We start from the raw sequence: 17,315 nt of genomic DNA, 5'->3' as shown, positions 1-17,315 counted from the left end.
TCTTAAGGGTCTTTTCCAAACTTAACGATTCTATGATTCTATGAAACCACCATAGTATGACTGATCCCCAGCTGCTTCACATACCAACTAATGGGTGACACTATATTCTGCCTTGCTACAGGATTTTTGCATGCTACACGCGTCATCTTGTTTCTCCACCCCTCTCTTGTGGAGAGTGGTGCAGCAGCAGCTGCGGAAGCAACAGGAGGACTTGGGAGTTTATCTTCATGCAAAACACACTAGTAACATGCAAACCACACTGTCCATACTTGCAAGTGACATCATGACACTTGGTTCTACCTATTACCACTCACACCTCAGAGGCTGCAGTAACCTTTTACACTGGACATGGCCAGTGCTGATGTGTAGCTTCTGGCCAACTCCATCCTACTGCAGCCCATCTCCCCAGGAGATAGAGCAGGCAAGTGCAAGCAGAAACTGTACATGAACACAGCCTGGGGTGAACTAAACAGAGACCAAGCACAAACTACATGCACGGCTTAACAAGTGTTTAGTCCTTTCTATTGCATGACAGTATAACTTTAGGAGACCAAAACTCTCTCCCCCTTTCCCAAATAAGATCATTTTGCAGCAGTGGCCTTCATTTGGGCTTGCAGATCCTGTCAGGCTCTCCTCTTTCTTCCCTTTTCCTAAAGAGAACTTGCCGTGCAACTCCACTGAAATTTGAGATCAGGGTTGTATCTGCTTTCATACCTCTGTATGATCCTGCAGCCCACATACTTCCAAACCTATCTGGCAGAACGACTGTTAGAACTATTTTTTTTTTTAATTAATGGCTGTAGCTGGCCCTTGGTTGGGTAACTAATGAAAACCAAGCCCCCACATGCTAGCATCATGATTAAAAACTAGAGCTAGTATGTCAAACAATTAAAATTGCGCTTATACCGAGAACTTTTCTAAAGGTTTTCATTCTTCTCCAGTGTAAATCGCTCAGGTTAGACCATCATATAAACTCAGCTGAAGTTTACTGGTTTAAAGCAAGCCCAGTTCCATTTATAAAACTCTTCATGTCAGGGTCAGAAGGGAACACTGCCAGCTACTGCTCTGAACTCCCAGGTACCCCAAGCCACAACAACAGTCCCAAAGAATCCTGTATTTTGCAACATTGCTTAGAGAATTCTCTGAGCAACACAGTTTTGTTCTCTGCTTCAAGTTGACAGCTAAGCCAAAACCCAAACATTTTCCCCGGAACTATTTGATATTCCAGCAGCTATGTCAGCTGCAGTACTCTGAACTGAGCACACACCACAGCAAAAGGAAAGAATAGCAGGGCAGAAGTACAACCTGGAGCCAGAAGTATTGCGAATTCAGTGTCAGATTTACAGCTAGTTTAACCCAATGAGGCCATTGGCCTTGTACAGACTTCTACCAGCTGAAGCAACAACTATCAGTCTGTCTTGAAATACTTCTTACTAAGTTCCCTTTCTCTGTCTTACTGCCATTGCCATGTTGATTTGACCAACTAAATCTACTCAGTCTTTTCTAATGCATTTCTAATGCAGAGACATTATTGGTCTTCTTTTAAATATCAAGCAGTACAGACATGATTCCTCCTTCCCTCAATGTTGATTTGTGTCTCAGTTATCTGAATTGACACAGACAGCTCCCTGATGGGAGTGGCTATGGGGAAGCCTGTACTGCTACTTCCTATGAGTACCTCTTCCTAGGACAGGGCCAGAAACACACACACAGTCTCCACGTGCTCCTTAAAAGAATGGCCTAATGCTGGCCTAAGACTGTGTTTTTCACTGCCTCCTTTAAACCATCTCCCTGGCTGATACACTTCCCCAGAGCAAGGGAGGTGCAGCGTGCTGTATGGGCACACACCCTGCAGAACACGCAAGTCCGGGAGCTTGTCTGCACACTGATAAAAGGCTGCAGAGACAGGTAGGTACTGCATTCCTGATGCATAGCAGGATGGAGGCCAAGCCAGAGCACAGCATGGATTGGCTGGGGATTGCACAGGCACAGCAAGATCTATACTTAAGTCCAAAGTCTCTCCTTGTAATCATCCTCTTCTCCCTCACTGACTTGCGGATCAAGCGTACCTGAGTTCAGGGCTTAGTTCAGCTACTACAAGCACTACAGTAACATGGGATTTTCAGAAGGTTTGAGAGTTGCTTAACTATGCTCCCACAGAACGGTGGGAAAAAATTAAGCTGCCACTTAAAAATCTCAGCCATGGTACCTGAACTAACCACTAGAACCAATTCCTTTATGCAAGGCAAGGTGCTACAGGTTCAAAGTTGTTGGAAATCCAAAGAGTGCCCTCACACTACCTAATACCTAACCAAGAACTGGTGTATCATCACCACCCTCAGTGACTCAGCCCTTAAGTGGGGATACCACTTGGTAAGTACACAGAGCACTGTGCAACTGGACAGCTTGTAGCCATGCCACTCTGAATCCTAATGGTATCAGAGGGACCTTCATCAGCCAGAGAACTTGCTAGTTCTCTCTTTACCTGTGCGCCTCCCTGTTTTCTGCCAGGATACAAACCTTATATATGCCAGGATTTTATAGGGAACAAGAAGTAGAAGGCCACAGGGTTGCTCAGACTTCCCCTACTGACCCATGCTCCCATTTGATCGCAGAATCGCAGAATCACAAAATACAGAATCACAGGTTGGAAGGGACCTCAGGGATCATCTAGTACAACCTTTCTAGGAAAAGCACTGTCTAGACAAGATGGCCTAGCACCCTGTCCAGACAACTCTTAAAGGTGTCCAAAGTGGCCAAGTCGACCACTTCCCTGGGGAGATCATTCCAATGGTTGACTGTCCTCACTGTGAAAAATTTCCCTCTGGTGTCCAATCAGAATCTCCCCAAGAGCAGCTTGTGTCCATTCCCCCTTGTCCTCTCCATGTGACTCTGTGTAAAAAGGGAGTCTCCATCTTCTTTGTAGCTGCCCCTTAAGTACTGGTACATGGTGATGAGATCCTCTCTGAGCCTCCTTTTCTCAAGGCTGAACAAACCCAGTTCTCCCAGCCTATCCTTGTATGGCCGGCTTCCCAGTCCTTTGATCATCTTGGTGGCCCTTCTCTGGACCTAGATCTTCTTGATCTAGGCTTCTTATCTTAAATTGTCTTAGGATAAAGTGAAAGACTGGTTAAAATTTACCCCACCAATGAGGAAGACACCTCCAAGCCAGGGAGAATGTCTATGCTGCCTCAAATGCCTTCAGCTCCTGGGAACTCTGAAGCACTAGTGAGTGAATCAGTCCTGCATCACACAGTGATAGCTGAAGCACCTGCAGACAAGCTGGCTCGGGTACTGGATCCAGTTGAGATGCATTAGCCTGGAGCTGTGCCAGCTAACATAGCTCAACCACATCCCGCACCCAAACCAGCTCATTTACAGCAAGCTCAGGCATCCCTAAGCAGAGGGTTGTTTCCAGCCTCTCAGCAGACACGTCTGCAGTCTCTGCTTTTGGCACCTATGGGAAAAGCAGGAAGCTGCCTGTTCCTACTGCAAGAAAATGAGTTACCAGACTCACCACAAGGCTTACTATCAGGAGCTCAGGCTTGCTTCTTCATTGCTTAGTGAAGTGATAAGAAATAACAGGTATTTTGCAATATTTATTATTTGGATAATAGCAGCATTTAAAGGCTACAAGGCCAATGCCAAACATCGTTCCCAGACTAAGTCACAATCCTTCTGCTGAAGGCCTTTACAGACCAGCTGACAAGCCAGTTGAAGGAGACACCATACAGGGAAAGATTACAGAAACAAAAAGGATGAGGCAGACTGGCCGAAGTCACCAATCTTATCAGTTTTAGGCAAAAACCAGGTCTCGGCTCTCCCACAGGCTTTCTCCTTCAGCTGCACCCTTTGCATTGTCAAGTATCACAGAATACGTGCACTGCAAATACTGTCCTTAAAAAGAAGTACAAACTTAGCATCCTTTTATCAGAAACAGAATAAGCACAATCCCCCTTTCCATGGGGGGCAGACACTCACTGGCCTGGCCCTCCAGCTCCATCCACCAGCAGACCTGCTGTCCAAGGGGACCCAAGCTCCTGCAGGCACATTTCTGCACTGGCAGAGGGGCTGCTGTGCTATCCCCAGAGCTCCCAGCACCTGACCACTCACACTGCTACTTAACAGGATGATGGCCAAGGGCTGCTCCTACTTCCTTCTCTTGCTGTCAAACCAGACGGCATCTCACTAATGTATGCCTAGTCAAGATGCAGAGGACAGCATTTAGTCAGCAGCTGCTGAGTCAGTATGTGTAAATGAATGATAATCATGCAAAGCAGAGAATCAGGGAAAGCAGATAAAATTCAATATAACTGCTGAGGAAAAATCTGGGGGTGAATAACATCATCTTGTGCTGGAAAGTCACCTATGCGATAGATATGCCATGTTAATATCAATGTACAGAGCAGGGTTATCCTGGTAAGCAAAACACATGCTAAGCAAGGCACTGGCATAACCAGAACTGAAGAACTTGGCTTTGCAAGGGGGTCAGTGTCACCATGCTGCGCACGAGCCCAGCAGGCCTGCCCCACGTGTGCTCCCTCCTACACACTCCCCTGCAGCCCTTGCTGTTGGCTGGCAGCCCGGTGCTGGGATGGTGGCCTCCACAGGTCACCCTCCCAGCACAGGAAGGGATCCGCCACTTCATAGGTGAAAAACACAGTCGCAGAAAAAAAAAAAGATGCATAGGGAACCTAATGGAGCAGCAAACAGGTCCCATTTTGGCCAGGTCTCACCACCATTGCAGTGGGGCTGAGGCAGTACTTCAGTCTTAAATTGAGCACTGACTCCTCCAACATTCACTGTAAGCATTGTCACTTGCAGCACCAAGACCTAGCAAACTAAACTACCTCTAAAAATAGAAACAAGGAAATAGCAGCATGGACCTTTACCTCCTTCTTTGAATGCAACCCTTCATTCAGCCAATACAGGCATCTGCCAGCTGTGGCTGCTGGGGCCCTCCCATGGCTCTGCTAGCACCAGGAAAACCACCAGGTCTGATGTCAGCCAGACTGCACAGAGTCTCTTTTACAGCTGTAAGTTATGAACTATTTAGCCTGTGTCCCCACACACACTTACACACTTACCAGGTTATCCACACAAGGCAAGGGGCAGAGAAGGGAAGAGAGTTGTGCTCTCTCTCTCAGATACTTGCTCTCAGTTACAACCTCTGCAGAGCAAGAGGCATCCTTCTTCACTGCTCTTATCTAGCCCAATTAAGATTTCAGTCATCCCCTCCGTAAAGTGCTGACAAAGCTGTCATCACTGTGCCATCCAAGTATCTGGCAAATAAACACCTTCACACTGAATGGTTAAGGTTAATTGTTATCTGAATCTTCATTTGGATTCCCTACAGGAGACTAAACTTCAGAAATTTAAGACCAGGACGCTACCAAGCCACACCATGTGCCCCAGACGCCCGTGTTGGGTCCAGGTCTCCTCTCCACAGGGTCACTCCAGAGACATTTCTGAGCTATCTCAGTACAAGCAAAGAATGTGCCCAACTCTCACATGAAGTATAACAGCATCTGAACCCCTCACATCGAGATGTCTCTATCAGGAGCCAACAACTTCAGGGTCCCACAGCGAATATGCTGTGTTTCAGACAAAACGTCAGCTTCCCGTTCAATGCCCAGTTTCTGATTCTCAGCTGCAGTAAAACAGGAATAGTCTATCAAAATTAATTACTTCTTATACCACACTTTTAACAGTGATCCTCAAACCTCTTTGCAAAGGACATGCTGCTGCCTTCCTCAGCTTCTTCATCTCTGCAATGGTAAGAAAGGGGAGTTGCCCACTGCCACAGAGCAGGCAAAAGCCAAAGCCAGACACATCAAAGTCCCAGCCCAACCCTCTTTTCATGATCCTGCGCAGCAGCCCTGCTGCAGAAGGGTATCACAGCCCATCAAAACATGGCCTAAAGCTCAGTAGACAGGGGCCAGATTTTGGGACCGGACTTTAGTCCCAAGGCTTTCTTTTTTTAAAAAGCTTTTCTGTAAACACAGTTGCTTTTTCTGACAGCACTTGTAGCTGGAAGTGCTTCCTGTACCAAGGCTTGCTTCTTCCCTAGATGAACCTGTTTTCCTTCTGTTCTGGACAGCATAGAAAGAAACATGCCACAATCCCAGGGCAGGACCAGTACTACCTTCTAGTCCCAGTTATATCCACATGAGAGAGAACGCTCAGCAGAAGCCCAAAAGCCAGAACATAGAACAGGTCAGCAAGAAGCTGAGAAACACATTTCTCTCCTCTCCCCAGTAGCTGTTTCTGGAACAGGCTATCCAGAGAGGTTGTGTAGCATCCACTTTGGAGACACGGAGAACCCAACTGGACAGAGCAGTGAGCTACCTGTTTTGAGCAGGTCTCCAGAGGTCCCTTCCGATGTCAACCATTGTGTGGTTCTGTGATCCACATGTAGACCCCTCTGCCCAGGCTGAGGTCCCTGATTACATCAGCTACAGAAACAGTCACCCTGACTGCAAGCAACCTCTTCCTTCTGGTAATGCTGTCGATGAAAGCTTGTGTCTTCCCCGACCTTGAAACTGTGTTATCTGCTTTGGCTGTGAGAAGGCGATAACAGCTCCTGACAATGGCAAGAGTCAGCTCTGAGCCAGTGGAACAGGAAATCCCATTTCTCAAGCCCTTCAAAGCCTGCCAGCCTGCCTGGCACAGTTCTCTCAGCAGCACTCAGTGAGATTACGGCACTAAAAATAACCCACACAATAAGTTGTGCATTTAGAAAAAGAAAGGATTTGCCCGTGATGTGGGTTTCTCTTCCACTTGTGGCCTCAAGTATCCCCAGATCGTTGAACTGCTAGGGTTTTGTTCTCCAAATTAAACAGAAGCTGCAGCTGTTGAAGTGGTTTTAAATAAAATGAGAAGATTAAAGGGTACAACAAAGAGCTAAGATACTTCCCAGTTTTTACACAAGTGTCTCTCTCCCCTCCCCATTTTCTATAATATGAAACTCAGAGTTAAATCTGCTTCCTTACCAAAACACTCTGCCCTTCTATCAGAAGCTCACATACAATTGGTTGTACACAGCTGAAATGAAGCAAAGGCAGGGGGACCAGTGCTGCAGACTTCCATACGGAAGACAATCCCTGCAGCCATTCTGCTGCAGTATTTAAGACAATGTCCAAGTCTGTTGGCTTAAATGCACTGGGCAAATCAGTAGGAAAAAAGGCATACCTCAAAACAGCAGGCACCAGAATTAGCACTACCTAGAGGCCTTACACAAGTTCCACCATTTTTACAAACACTGGTCTTTGCCTAAGCCTAGTGTGAACCATTAAAGCTCAGTCATTTGTATCAGATCACTTTTATTAAAGCCAGCCTGACTACTGAGGAAGTTTTCATGCATCCTTTGCAAGGCCTGGACAATTTACATTAGCGCTCTCAAACACAACTGACTTCTTTCTCAGCCCCCAAATGACTATATGCTGACATGTGGCCATGAGAATTACCTCCATGACTATGGGCTCAGCTGCTCATTGAATGCATATACACAATTTACTGGTTATATAGCACATGGCTCAATTAGCAACAGCTCACGTTGAGCACAAATACATTTTTCATGTATGCATATAGCTAAACAGAGTTAACATCCACATGCATGCAGACACAGTAGAGTCTTACATACTTGTCTTCAATTTATACTTGGAAGGTCACGCGCTGTGTTGTTTTACCCAGAAAAAATCAGAGAGATGAATGCTAAACATAGTAGGCTTTTTAGGTACAGAATCCAAGGGGCTGGGCTCTCCAAGAGACCCAGAGAGTTGCAGAGCTCAGAACCACAGCAAATGAAGAACAGGTGTCACAGCTCATGGCACCTCAGCAGCCACCACCTGGTAGGGGGTTTGGAGGAGGACAACAGCCAGCACCTGACAGTAGAGATAATCCAACAACCTCAACTACAGAGGCCCACCAACATCCTCTACTGCATTTACTACTTGCCTTTGGATTTTGTAGCTTAAATAGGAAGGGTGTTTTGCAAAGAACAGTTTAAATACGAATGTAGTTCACTCAGAAGCAGTCCATCCTGTGTCCTACTGATGACAATATAACATCACGTAGCTAGAGACTGTGTTAGAATATGGCCAAACAAGAAGGCAGACTAAATGTGGGTACGCCCTAAGCATGAAGTCCCTCACATTGCAAACTTATTATTTTTTTCTTATAGCTTTTGGAGACCATACTTAGCAATACTGTGAACCCTAATTGTGAATACTACCGGAGACATAAAAAGATCATGTAAGTTTATAAACGCTTCTGAAAATATAGAAAGACAGAGAGAAACAGCTATAGAAGAAGCGTACACCTGCTGCCACACTGCTGCTAAATCCCGTTTACCTGCCTTACACTCCAGGCCAGCACATTCTTTTGCTTTCAGAGCTGCAAATGATATGCTGTTATGTCCCAGTTCTGGGTTTCCAGTGTTAGAGACACCAAACCCTGCCGCACCTGTCACTCTCTTCATCTTTTGATCTTTGTTGGCTTCTCCACTCCCCTCATGCTTCTACTCCTCCCTCTCCTGCAGTTTTAGCAGACCAGTAAGTCCCTCAAAAACCTTACACTCTGGCTTTTTCCTAGCTAAGAGCATATTTTGTATGAACAACATGCATGACACTGAAATTACTGCACTTCTGTCCCCCTTTGCCCCTCCAACACACACACCTTTGGGACCTCCAGTGCACCTGCATCTCTCCTGCATCCCTGGGAATGCCACCTGCAGTGCAAGCCTTCACACCCTACCGCTGCAGCAGGTGCTGACGTGAACACCAACCCCCAGAGATGCTGCCTGCTGGAACCACAACCTCGCAGGAACAGGTCTGCTACAGCTGTGAGCCTCACACCCCGCTGAAACCTTACTGCAGCAGGGACGTCCTTGTGAGGCACCTCCGTCAGCCCTGCCTGGAAAGCTTGAGCTTTATCAACATCTGCACTACTCCAACACAGAGCTCCAGAGGCTGATGCACACATCTGTAAGAGATGCCACAGGCCACAGCCATCCCCACGGCACCTCTGAAAGATAACATCTGCTGCGATGCTCCTACCACCCCTGAGGCGCCCTTCCCCACCACTGTGCGCACCCTCCCTGCTCGCTACTCTTCACAGGACTGCCCGGTGGGAGAGGTTGCCGCCCGCAGGCCGGGAACACAGACGCTCGGGTAACGACTCCAGCCGCAACCCGCGGAGATGGGCTAGAGACTCCAAAGGTGGCCACAACAAGAAGGAGGTGGCGGCGCAGCGACCGTTCCTCTTGCTTCCTCTACAGGGCCTGCAAACGGGCACGGCCACACCTCGCCCGGGGCGGCCGCCGCCGGGGCCTGCCGGTGGCGGTGGAGGCTGCAGGGCCGCACCCGCCACTGCCCGGCCGCGGCCCCGCCGCCCTCGCCCCGCCGTAGCTCCCCGCGGCCGGGGCGGCACCACCGAACCTTCCAGACGCCGTTTCACCGCGACGCCCTCCTCGCTCGCCCGGGGACGGCGCTGCCCCAGCCCCGCCAGCCGCCCCGCTCCCGCCCACGGACCCTACCTGCTCCGCCAGGCTGGGTCCCGCCGGTGGCTGCCTGCCTCCCTCCGCCACACCGGCGGGATCCGTCTTCCTTCCCTCCCTCCCTCCACACCCCGGGCGGCGCCCGCCCCTCGCAGCCCCCGCAGTCGGGCAACCCGGCCGGTGTCAGGCCTTCTGCGGCGCGGGCGGCGGGGCCGCGGCTGGAAGGGCCGGGGCTGGGGGCCCAATTGCCTCAGGAACAGCGCCGCAGGCCTCCCCTGGGCTTGGGCCTGCTGCGGTTAGGCCGGGCCTGCGGGGAAGCGCCCGGGCAGGTGTCAGTCTCTCTTGGGCATCCAGCGGCCAAAGCTTGGAGCCCGAGAGGAGAATTGCCAGGCTCTCGTGGCGACCTGGAAGAAGTTACAAACCCAGCGCCAAGGTGAGCGCCCAAAGCTGAGACAGACGTGTGACAAGCCTGCAGCCACACGAATTGACCAGCCAAGAAGCACAAAAGCCCCCAAACGTAACACAAGCCAGGGACATACCTGATGAGCTTTATCAAATGTATGTGACTGAGGGTGTTTCAGGTGGGGAGGGTGCAGAAATCCTTCCTATGCTAAATCTGGAAGCAATGTGAGAAGCTCAGGTTAGAGATGAGAATGACAACAAGCAGCAACACTTTTTGGTACAGTGGTTTCCATCCAGATCACATCTAGGGGCTGTGTGATTGCTCGGTAATTTGGATTAATATTTTCCAACACCTTACTTGTGGAAAACCAGGCCTATGGGGCTGAGCTGCCCTTGCTCTTTGCCCGTTCGTGGCATGTCTGTGTTGTGAGGGTGGAGCACACCAGCTGCAGCGCTGCAGACCCCAGTGCTGCGAGGAGATGATGTTAAATCTGTGGCCAGGAGGACGCTGCCTTACGTGCCTGGCATCTTCAGCTCCTCTGGTGCAGAAAGCCATGCCGTGGTACGGTATTTACTGGGTCTGGTGCTGGCGAGAAGTTCGCTTTCATGGACATAAAAACAGGACACTCAACAGCTAGTATCTTTACTGAATGAATTTATTGGTTTTTGAACTAAAGTTGCTCACAGTTATTTAACAAGGGATACATCAGATTTTTTGTCCATTTTAAACCATTAAATAATGTCAGTTTGCGTCTGTATATGTGTGTGTGCGCGTGTGTGTGTCTTCAAAGTACAAAATAGGAAGGATAACAAGAGGTATTGCTTTCATTTATTCTTATATCTTGTGTAAGTAATCCCCTTCCTGCTTGTACCGCATGGGTTTTGCTGATATAGGTATTTTTAAATTATTATTATTATTTTGTATTGAAATCCCAGCCTTTTGTAGAGGTACAATGTAACAGAAGCATCAAAATCTATACACAAGGGAAGAGAAAAGAGGGAAAAGAAGGATGGGGGTGATGGGAGGGGAGCTTGGAGGAGAAGTAGAGAGAGGGTGGAGGCAGGAAAGACAACGAAAGCAAAAGAGACTAATTTACAGCAATGTCATGCAATTAAAACTGCCCCCCTCTCCTGCACCCTTGCCTCCCCCCCTCCCCAGCCATCACCCCCTGGTGTCTGACATGCACACAGCAATACGAGAGAGAAAAGTTTAAGAATAGGGAAAATAAATAAATAAATAAAACAAAACAAAACAAAACAATCCCTCCCATTTGGGGGAACGGGGAAACGGGGCACAAGTCAAAGATCTTTGCCCCAGTTGTGTCTTTAAAAATCCTTTTTAATCTTCAAACCTATGTACAAGTAAAACTGGTCCAAGAAGGGGAAAAATGATTAAAAAAACCAACAACGACAACAACAACAAAAAAGAACTCATCCAACATTATCATTAAAAAAAAATCTTGCGATACAACATACACCCATAGGAACCCAACGAGCAGCAATCGAAGGTCATAAAAGAGCTGAACACTAATGCTAAGCCTACATTCTTAAAATCTCAGTCAAGAAGTACTTCTCACTGTGTTTTGTCTTCCACGCGTAAAACCACGTTTGTTTCTTTTTGTTTGTTTAACCTTTGAGCTTGGGCCAGAATAAGTTACACTTGGTCACATAAGTCTTGAGGAGGAGGAAAAAAGGCGGCGATTCTTCTTTCTCAAAGTCACAGGATGAACACTTATGGAGTTTCTGTGTCTTTTTTCCCCCTCCGCGCCAAAATAAATAAGAATCCATGTTGCCTCTACACAGTTATTAAACAGAAGATATATCTAACAGCTTATTTTTTTAAATATATATATATGTATATATAAATAACCAAGACCTAATAACTGAAACACAAAAAAAGGTCCCCATCCACCCAGTCCCACCCTCCTCCCCTTCAAAAACAAAACAAAACAAAAACTTTATAAAAATATCTTGCAGTAATTTTTAAAGTTTACAGTAGCTTCGTGATTAAGTCTCCCATTGCCCTGACTCCACCTTGTCTTGCTCTGATGAACTAAGTGCCAGTGAGATTTGCACACACACACACAGAGGAAATAAAACCCAAGATAAGTCTCTTTTCTTCTTCCTCATCATCTTTTTTTTTCTTTTTTTTTTTTTTTAGGAAAAAATCACCCAAGCCAACAAATGAAACTGGTAACTTAAAGAAATAATAATACTGATATCAACGCAGCACTAGCAACACAACAATTGCCTCTAAATGCAGGGTGTGGTGGAGGATCCAGCTGGTCGAAGAAGGTCCCAGCGCGGTGGCACAGTGGCAGGGAGTTGACAGGTGAGGAGGAAGGTGTCGAAGGAGGAGCAGCAGCAGCAGCAGTGGCAACTGTGCCTGGTGGCAGGAGAGACAGTCCTTGGCAGAGTCTTGTCTCTCTTCTTTGCTACCAGAAGTTGCCTTTTCCCTAAGTTTTAATGTTTTGTTTGTATGTGTTTATTCATTGAACCCCCTCTCCCTCCTAAGTTTACTCCTTTCCCCTTCCAGCAGGTCAAAAAGCAAAATGATACAGTAGAAAAAAACCAATTATTTTGTATATATATGTATGTATGTATGTATATTTATATAGAAATATACACACATATATACATGTATATGTAAAAGGGGCAAAAGAAAAGGAAAAGGTGGTGGGGAGAAAAAGAAGGTTAAGAAAATCCCGTGATGAAGCTCCCCAATATTGTCTTGGTTCAACGCTTAGTTTTGAGTTGCTCCTGGCTGGTTTCTGATGAGAATATGCTCTGGGTTCATGAAACACTGCGCTCCCGCTACACCCATCTCCTTCCCCACACCCTCCCGCTCCGGGCTGAGTTCACCTGCGCGGACAGAAGTTGCCAAGGGGAGAGGTTTCACTCCAACAATTTGCAACCTCCTTTCAGCCCAGACTCTGCAATCCTGTAACTGAGCAGATCTCTCTTGTGGAGCACCAAAAAAGAAAAAGAGAGGGGGGAGAAAAAAAAAAAACCAGGCGTGCACTGGGGAGGTGTGTGGGGGGAAGTGGGGGAGAAGCCCACTTCCTGAAGGGAGAGGGGAGGCTGGGAACCTCAAACAGGACTGGTCCTTGGACAGTCTACATCGGTTGCCTTCCGTCAACAAGTGTCCGCAGAGCACAGAAGGTGAAGCCGTGGCTGACATGTTAACTTTTCGGGATAATTCCTGGTAGCAGAGCGGAAACAAGTGGTGTCGTCAGAAACACAGAGAGAGCATGAACAGAACAAGAAACAAAAGAAAACAAACAAAAAAATAATAATAATAAAAAAAAAAATCAGGAAGGAGGAAAAAAGCAAAACATTCAAAAAAAAGGGAGGAAAAAAACCAATCCAAAAAATCACAACCCAAGATCTGGTGAACTGGGTTTGTCATCTGTGCTACCTTTTCTTTTCTTTCTTTTCATCCTTTCATTTGTTTGTTTTTGTGTTTGTTTCTGAGATATATATTATATATCATATATAAATATATATATGTATATATATACACAGTCATTCCTTCATACAAAATTTGTCTATAGACAGTTTTGTACTGTTGTGGCAAGGTATATACATCCTTCTAGTTTAGAGGCTAGCTTGCTAAGGAATATTCTTTCATTCTTTCTTGCCTTTTTTTTTTCCTAAGTGATTTAATTTTTTATGTGTTTATTTAAGGTTGGTCTTGTAGGCCGACTGATGAGACCATCTTTGCCTTGTCTTTGCCAGCAGGGTACTTATTGTCTCCTCTAGACCCATAGTCATTAGAACCGGAATCGCTCCGCTTGCTGTTTGCGCTATGCTTGGTTGGCGTGCCGGGGGGGTGGCTCACCTGCCCGTTCTTCTCGTCTGAAAAAAGTTGTTTAATTACGTCAAAGAAGTTACTCAATGGGCTGCCTGGGTACACAAAACAGAGGAGACAAAAAAAGAAAGAAAGAAAGAAAGAAAGAGAAAAAAAAAAACGAGAGGGAAAGAGAGAAAGAGGAGAGAAAGAGAGAGAACAAACAAACAAATGAACAATGGGGTTTTTAACGAGAAGAACATGATGAGGAGATCCAGAGCCACGTGCGTGGGGGTGTGTGGGGGATGAAGACAATGAGCAGGAAGAGGAAGAGTGTTTAGGATGGCACACCTACAGAAGTAAAGAGGCTGGGAGCAAAAAGCATCTAGGGGGAAGGTCCTAGGTTTCTCCTGAGTGGGGGAGCGTTGCTGTCCCACCTAGCAGGAGGACACAGTACCATGTGGCTGAAATAGTTCAGTGAATGTAATGCCGGATACAGGCAAACCCCATCTTACTGCTGCTGTAACAAACATGGGTTATTTTTATGTGGTTGCCAATTGACGCTTTGCAGCCTTACTAAGCTCTCTGGCTACACCAGGCATTAGGCTTTCTTTGCTTGCATTTTGTTTCTTTCTGAGTACCTCCTTGCTCACCTTTTAGTCAGTAAGCCTGAAACACCTGAGTGCTCCAAGGTAAACAGCATTTGAAAAATGAGCTATGGCCGACATGAGTATTGCCATCTGCGTGTGTGGTTTGTGGCTTGTACTTGCAAGCTTCTAAGCACCTTCAGATCCTTCTTACAACACAGACCTGGAAATGAAGATGCTGAATGCATTGTGGGAGCAGGCTGTTATGCATCTAACTATTTCTGGGGCCTATCGGGGTCAATTCCTCATTGTCCTGAATTTATGTTCTCTCTACAGCACAGCCTCCATGACACTGACATTCACTCCAGTGGAGTCAGGAGCCAGAGAGGGTTGCATGCTAGTAGAATGGGTACCTCGTTAGAGCAGACTGCAGTATTAACATGGGTTGGGCACTGTGCATATGAATACAATCTTGCATGCCATTTGGACCTCCAGGCAGCAGGGCTGTATGCTGTTAATCTAGTCCTGTGTCAGAGGATGTGTAGAAGGCCATACCTGAGGAAAGGCTTGGGGGTGCTAATGAGGGAAAGGGACCAGCAACTACTGGAGGGTAGCCTTTTTGGGGCATTTGTAGGCCCTTTTAATTTTCTTGGATTGGGAGATTAATCCTGATCAGACATAGGAGGGGGTCACACTAAATTCTCTGAACGTGGATACTGAAGGTGTTTTTTATCTAACATACACCGTGGAGATGATGCCTGTTTGTGATCATTAAAACCCCATGATGCATTTCTCAATATTGGGACTGTTAGCTCCACTGTTCTAAGAAATTCAAATAATTTATATCCCACCTAAGTAATTTCATTCTCCAGCTCCCAGAAGGAAACGGGCTTCTTGTATCTGCCATCCAATGCTGTGAAGAGTGGAACCTTTCATCCACGAGATGGGAATGTTCAGTTGGGAGCAAAGGGGTTTCTTCGTAGCAGAGATTGCCATTTATCCACAGTTGGTGGACACTGGTGGCTTGATAATATCGTATTTCCCTTCACTTTCATTATAAACATAAGCAAACCAGTTACTACAACAGGCAAGTACTTTCTGTGCACAGTAACTTGTCTGAAGAGCTTGTTGAGTGCTTTCTTATTCTCTAATGGAAAATGCTAGACAGACATCAACTGCTCTTATACAAAGAAAGAGGAAATACACAGTATTTCTACCCTGCAAAACTGAATGTATTACTCTTTTTTTTCCTGCCCCATGCTAACCAGGTAGTTGCCGCTTTCCTCTGCATGCTAACAGGCATTGAGAAAAATCAAATGGCTGGAATATACAGTGAAGGATCTCAATCTTATTAATCTAATTCATTCCTTGTCTTCCTCTACTTGCTGCTTTGTGGTTAACTTACTGCTGGCCCTGGTTCTGTCTGTGCATTCAGTTACACAAATGCCACAAGCAAATGGCTGTTAGTTTCTGGAAGGGCATCATTCACCTAACTGACTGGAGCCTTAGAGATGGGCCCAACCAAACAGCCAGGCAAAGCACATATCTCAGTTTCCAGGAAGAGAAGGGCTCTCAAACTCTCAGTCGTTTCAGGGTCAGACCTCTGTGAGCTCCACCTGCTTGCTTCCACATGCATGCAAATGCTTTAGAAGGGGGATATCCGTTCCACATCTATGACTAAGCCTCCCTAAAACTGCTTTAGGTTTGTGGGTGCATGCTTTGCTCAGACTCATTTCTATATGCTCAGGCTCAGTTCTACTTATTTTAGGTGCATACTCTTTTTCAGTGAAAAGAAAGAAAAAAGTAAACACTCAGCCTTGAATGCAGGAATGTGGGTAGATGTGGTTCTTATGTGGCTTTGGACCCCTCATCTTCATAAGCAAATGGAGTCAGCAGAGAGAATGAAAAAGAGCACTGAAAAAAATGCTGGAGAGGGAAAGACTGCTAGGCTGGGAGGAAAGGAGAGGGGAATATCTCTAGTTATTCAGCTGAGCAGTTTATTCAACAAGCTTAGAGGGAAAGAAGAGGGCAGAGTAAGCAGGGCTCTGCAGGAATCGGGGAAGTTTTTTGTTTTCACGTAGACAGGAACAGTAGACAAAAGTACAACTTGCAAGAATGAAGCAATAAAACATTTTTAAAATTATATATCTTGTACTTGCTGAGTCCTGACACAGGATTTGTAATCATCCTATTAAAATATGCAGCCCCTGTTTCATCCACCTGTTCTCCTCCCCATGCCCTACTGGCTTTCAAGTGCTTGGAGATTTATTACAGCAAAAGTATTTAACAGTCTGCTTTTCTTTGCCTGTATTACTACTGGATTCCTTACAATCAGCATTTTCAGGTAAAATTTTAATGGGAGGTAAGAAATCCTTAGGGACGTTTAAAGGGAGCTACTGAAAAATAAAATAGGACATTTCACTAACCCTTTCCTTCCTTTGCCTTTTGTAGTATCTGGACTTGTAATTAAATACTAGGAAATAATGCTCTCCTATCATGCAGTCAAGAAAGAACAGATCCTACACCAAGCATTACAGACAATCACTGCACTGATGTTGTCTACATGACAGCTTGTTAGCCCACTCTTGGGCTGGTCTAGATATTGTCTTTGGATAGACAAAGAGTCTTCACATTTTTCTCTGGAGACATGGGTCAGCTATGCTGGAAGCATGAAAATGGTGCGTGGTGTTGCTCCTCTTAGTTCTCAGTTCCCTTTGGGCTTATATGTCCAGTAAAACAAGACTTGAGAATGCAGGTGATGATGGATTAGAATAGCATTTTCAGCAATCTTCCACTCCTAGCATTCAATGCAAAATGTGTTATAGGCTCTTACACCTGTAAGTCCATTTGGGGGCCTCAAAAAGGCTGCCTCTCTTATTTCAGAAAGTGAGATGACATCCCATTTCCTCTGAACAGGGATGAAGGTTTGGCTCACTGGTTCTTCAAAACTTCCCTGGTGTTTCATGCTTCTGTAACTAAGGTCTTCTTTTCCCTTGAGAGCAAATGTTCATCAACACAGAGCAAAGAAGGCATGAAGGGT

The 17,315-nt window shown here is 46.2% G+C and overlaps 1 protein-coding gene across 8 annotated transcripts in view; it reads right to left on the bottom strand.

Annotated features, from left to right (window-relative positions):
* Nucleotides 1-12,939: 12,939 nt before the first annotated feature.
* BRSK2 (BR serine/threonine kinase 2) overlaps nt 12,940-17,315 on the bottom strand; it is a 333,778-nt gene continuing 329,402 nt past the window's right edge. For 6 of the 8 annotated variants that reach the window (XM_064452485.1, XM_064452484.1, XM_064452488.1 and 3 more), the window contains one exon: nt 12,982-13,756. In XM_064452485.1, coding sequence (XP_064308555.1) covers nt 13,581-13,756 — 176 coding nt within the window. In that variant the 3' untranslated portion in view covers nt 12,982-13,580. Of the gene's footprint in view, nt 13,805-17,315 lie in introns of all 8 variants that reach the window. The other 2 variants (XM_064452492.1, XM_064452486.1) reach the window with 2 other exon arrangements.

This window comes from Phalacrocorax carbo, chromosome 5 (assembly GCF_963921805.1).
Source record: "Phalacrocorax carbo chromosome 5, bPhaCar2.1, whole genome shotgun sequence".
Taxonomy (NCBI): Eukaryota; Metazoa; Chordata; class Aves; order Suliformes; family Phalacrocoracidae; genus Phalacrocorax; species Phalacrocorax carbo.
This window is presented reverse-complemented; position numbering and strand designations above follow the sequence as displayed.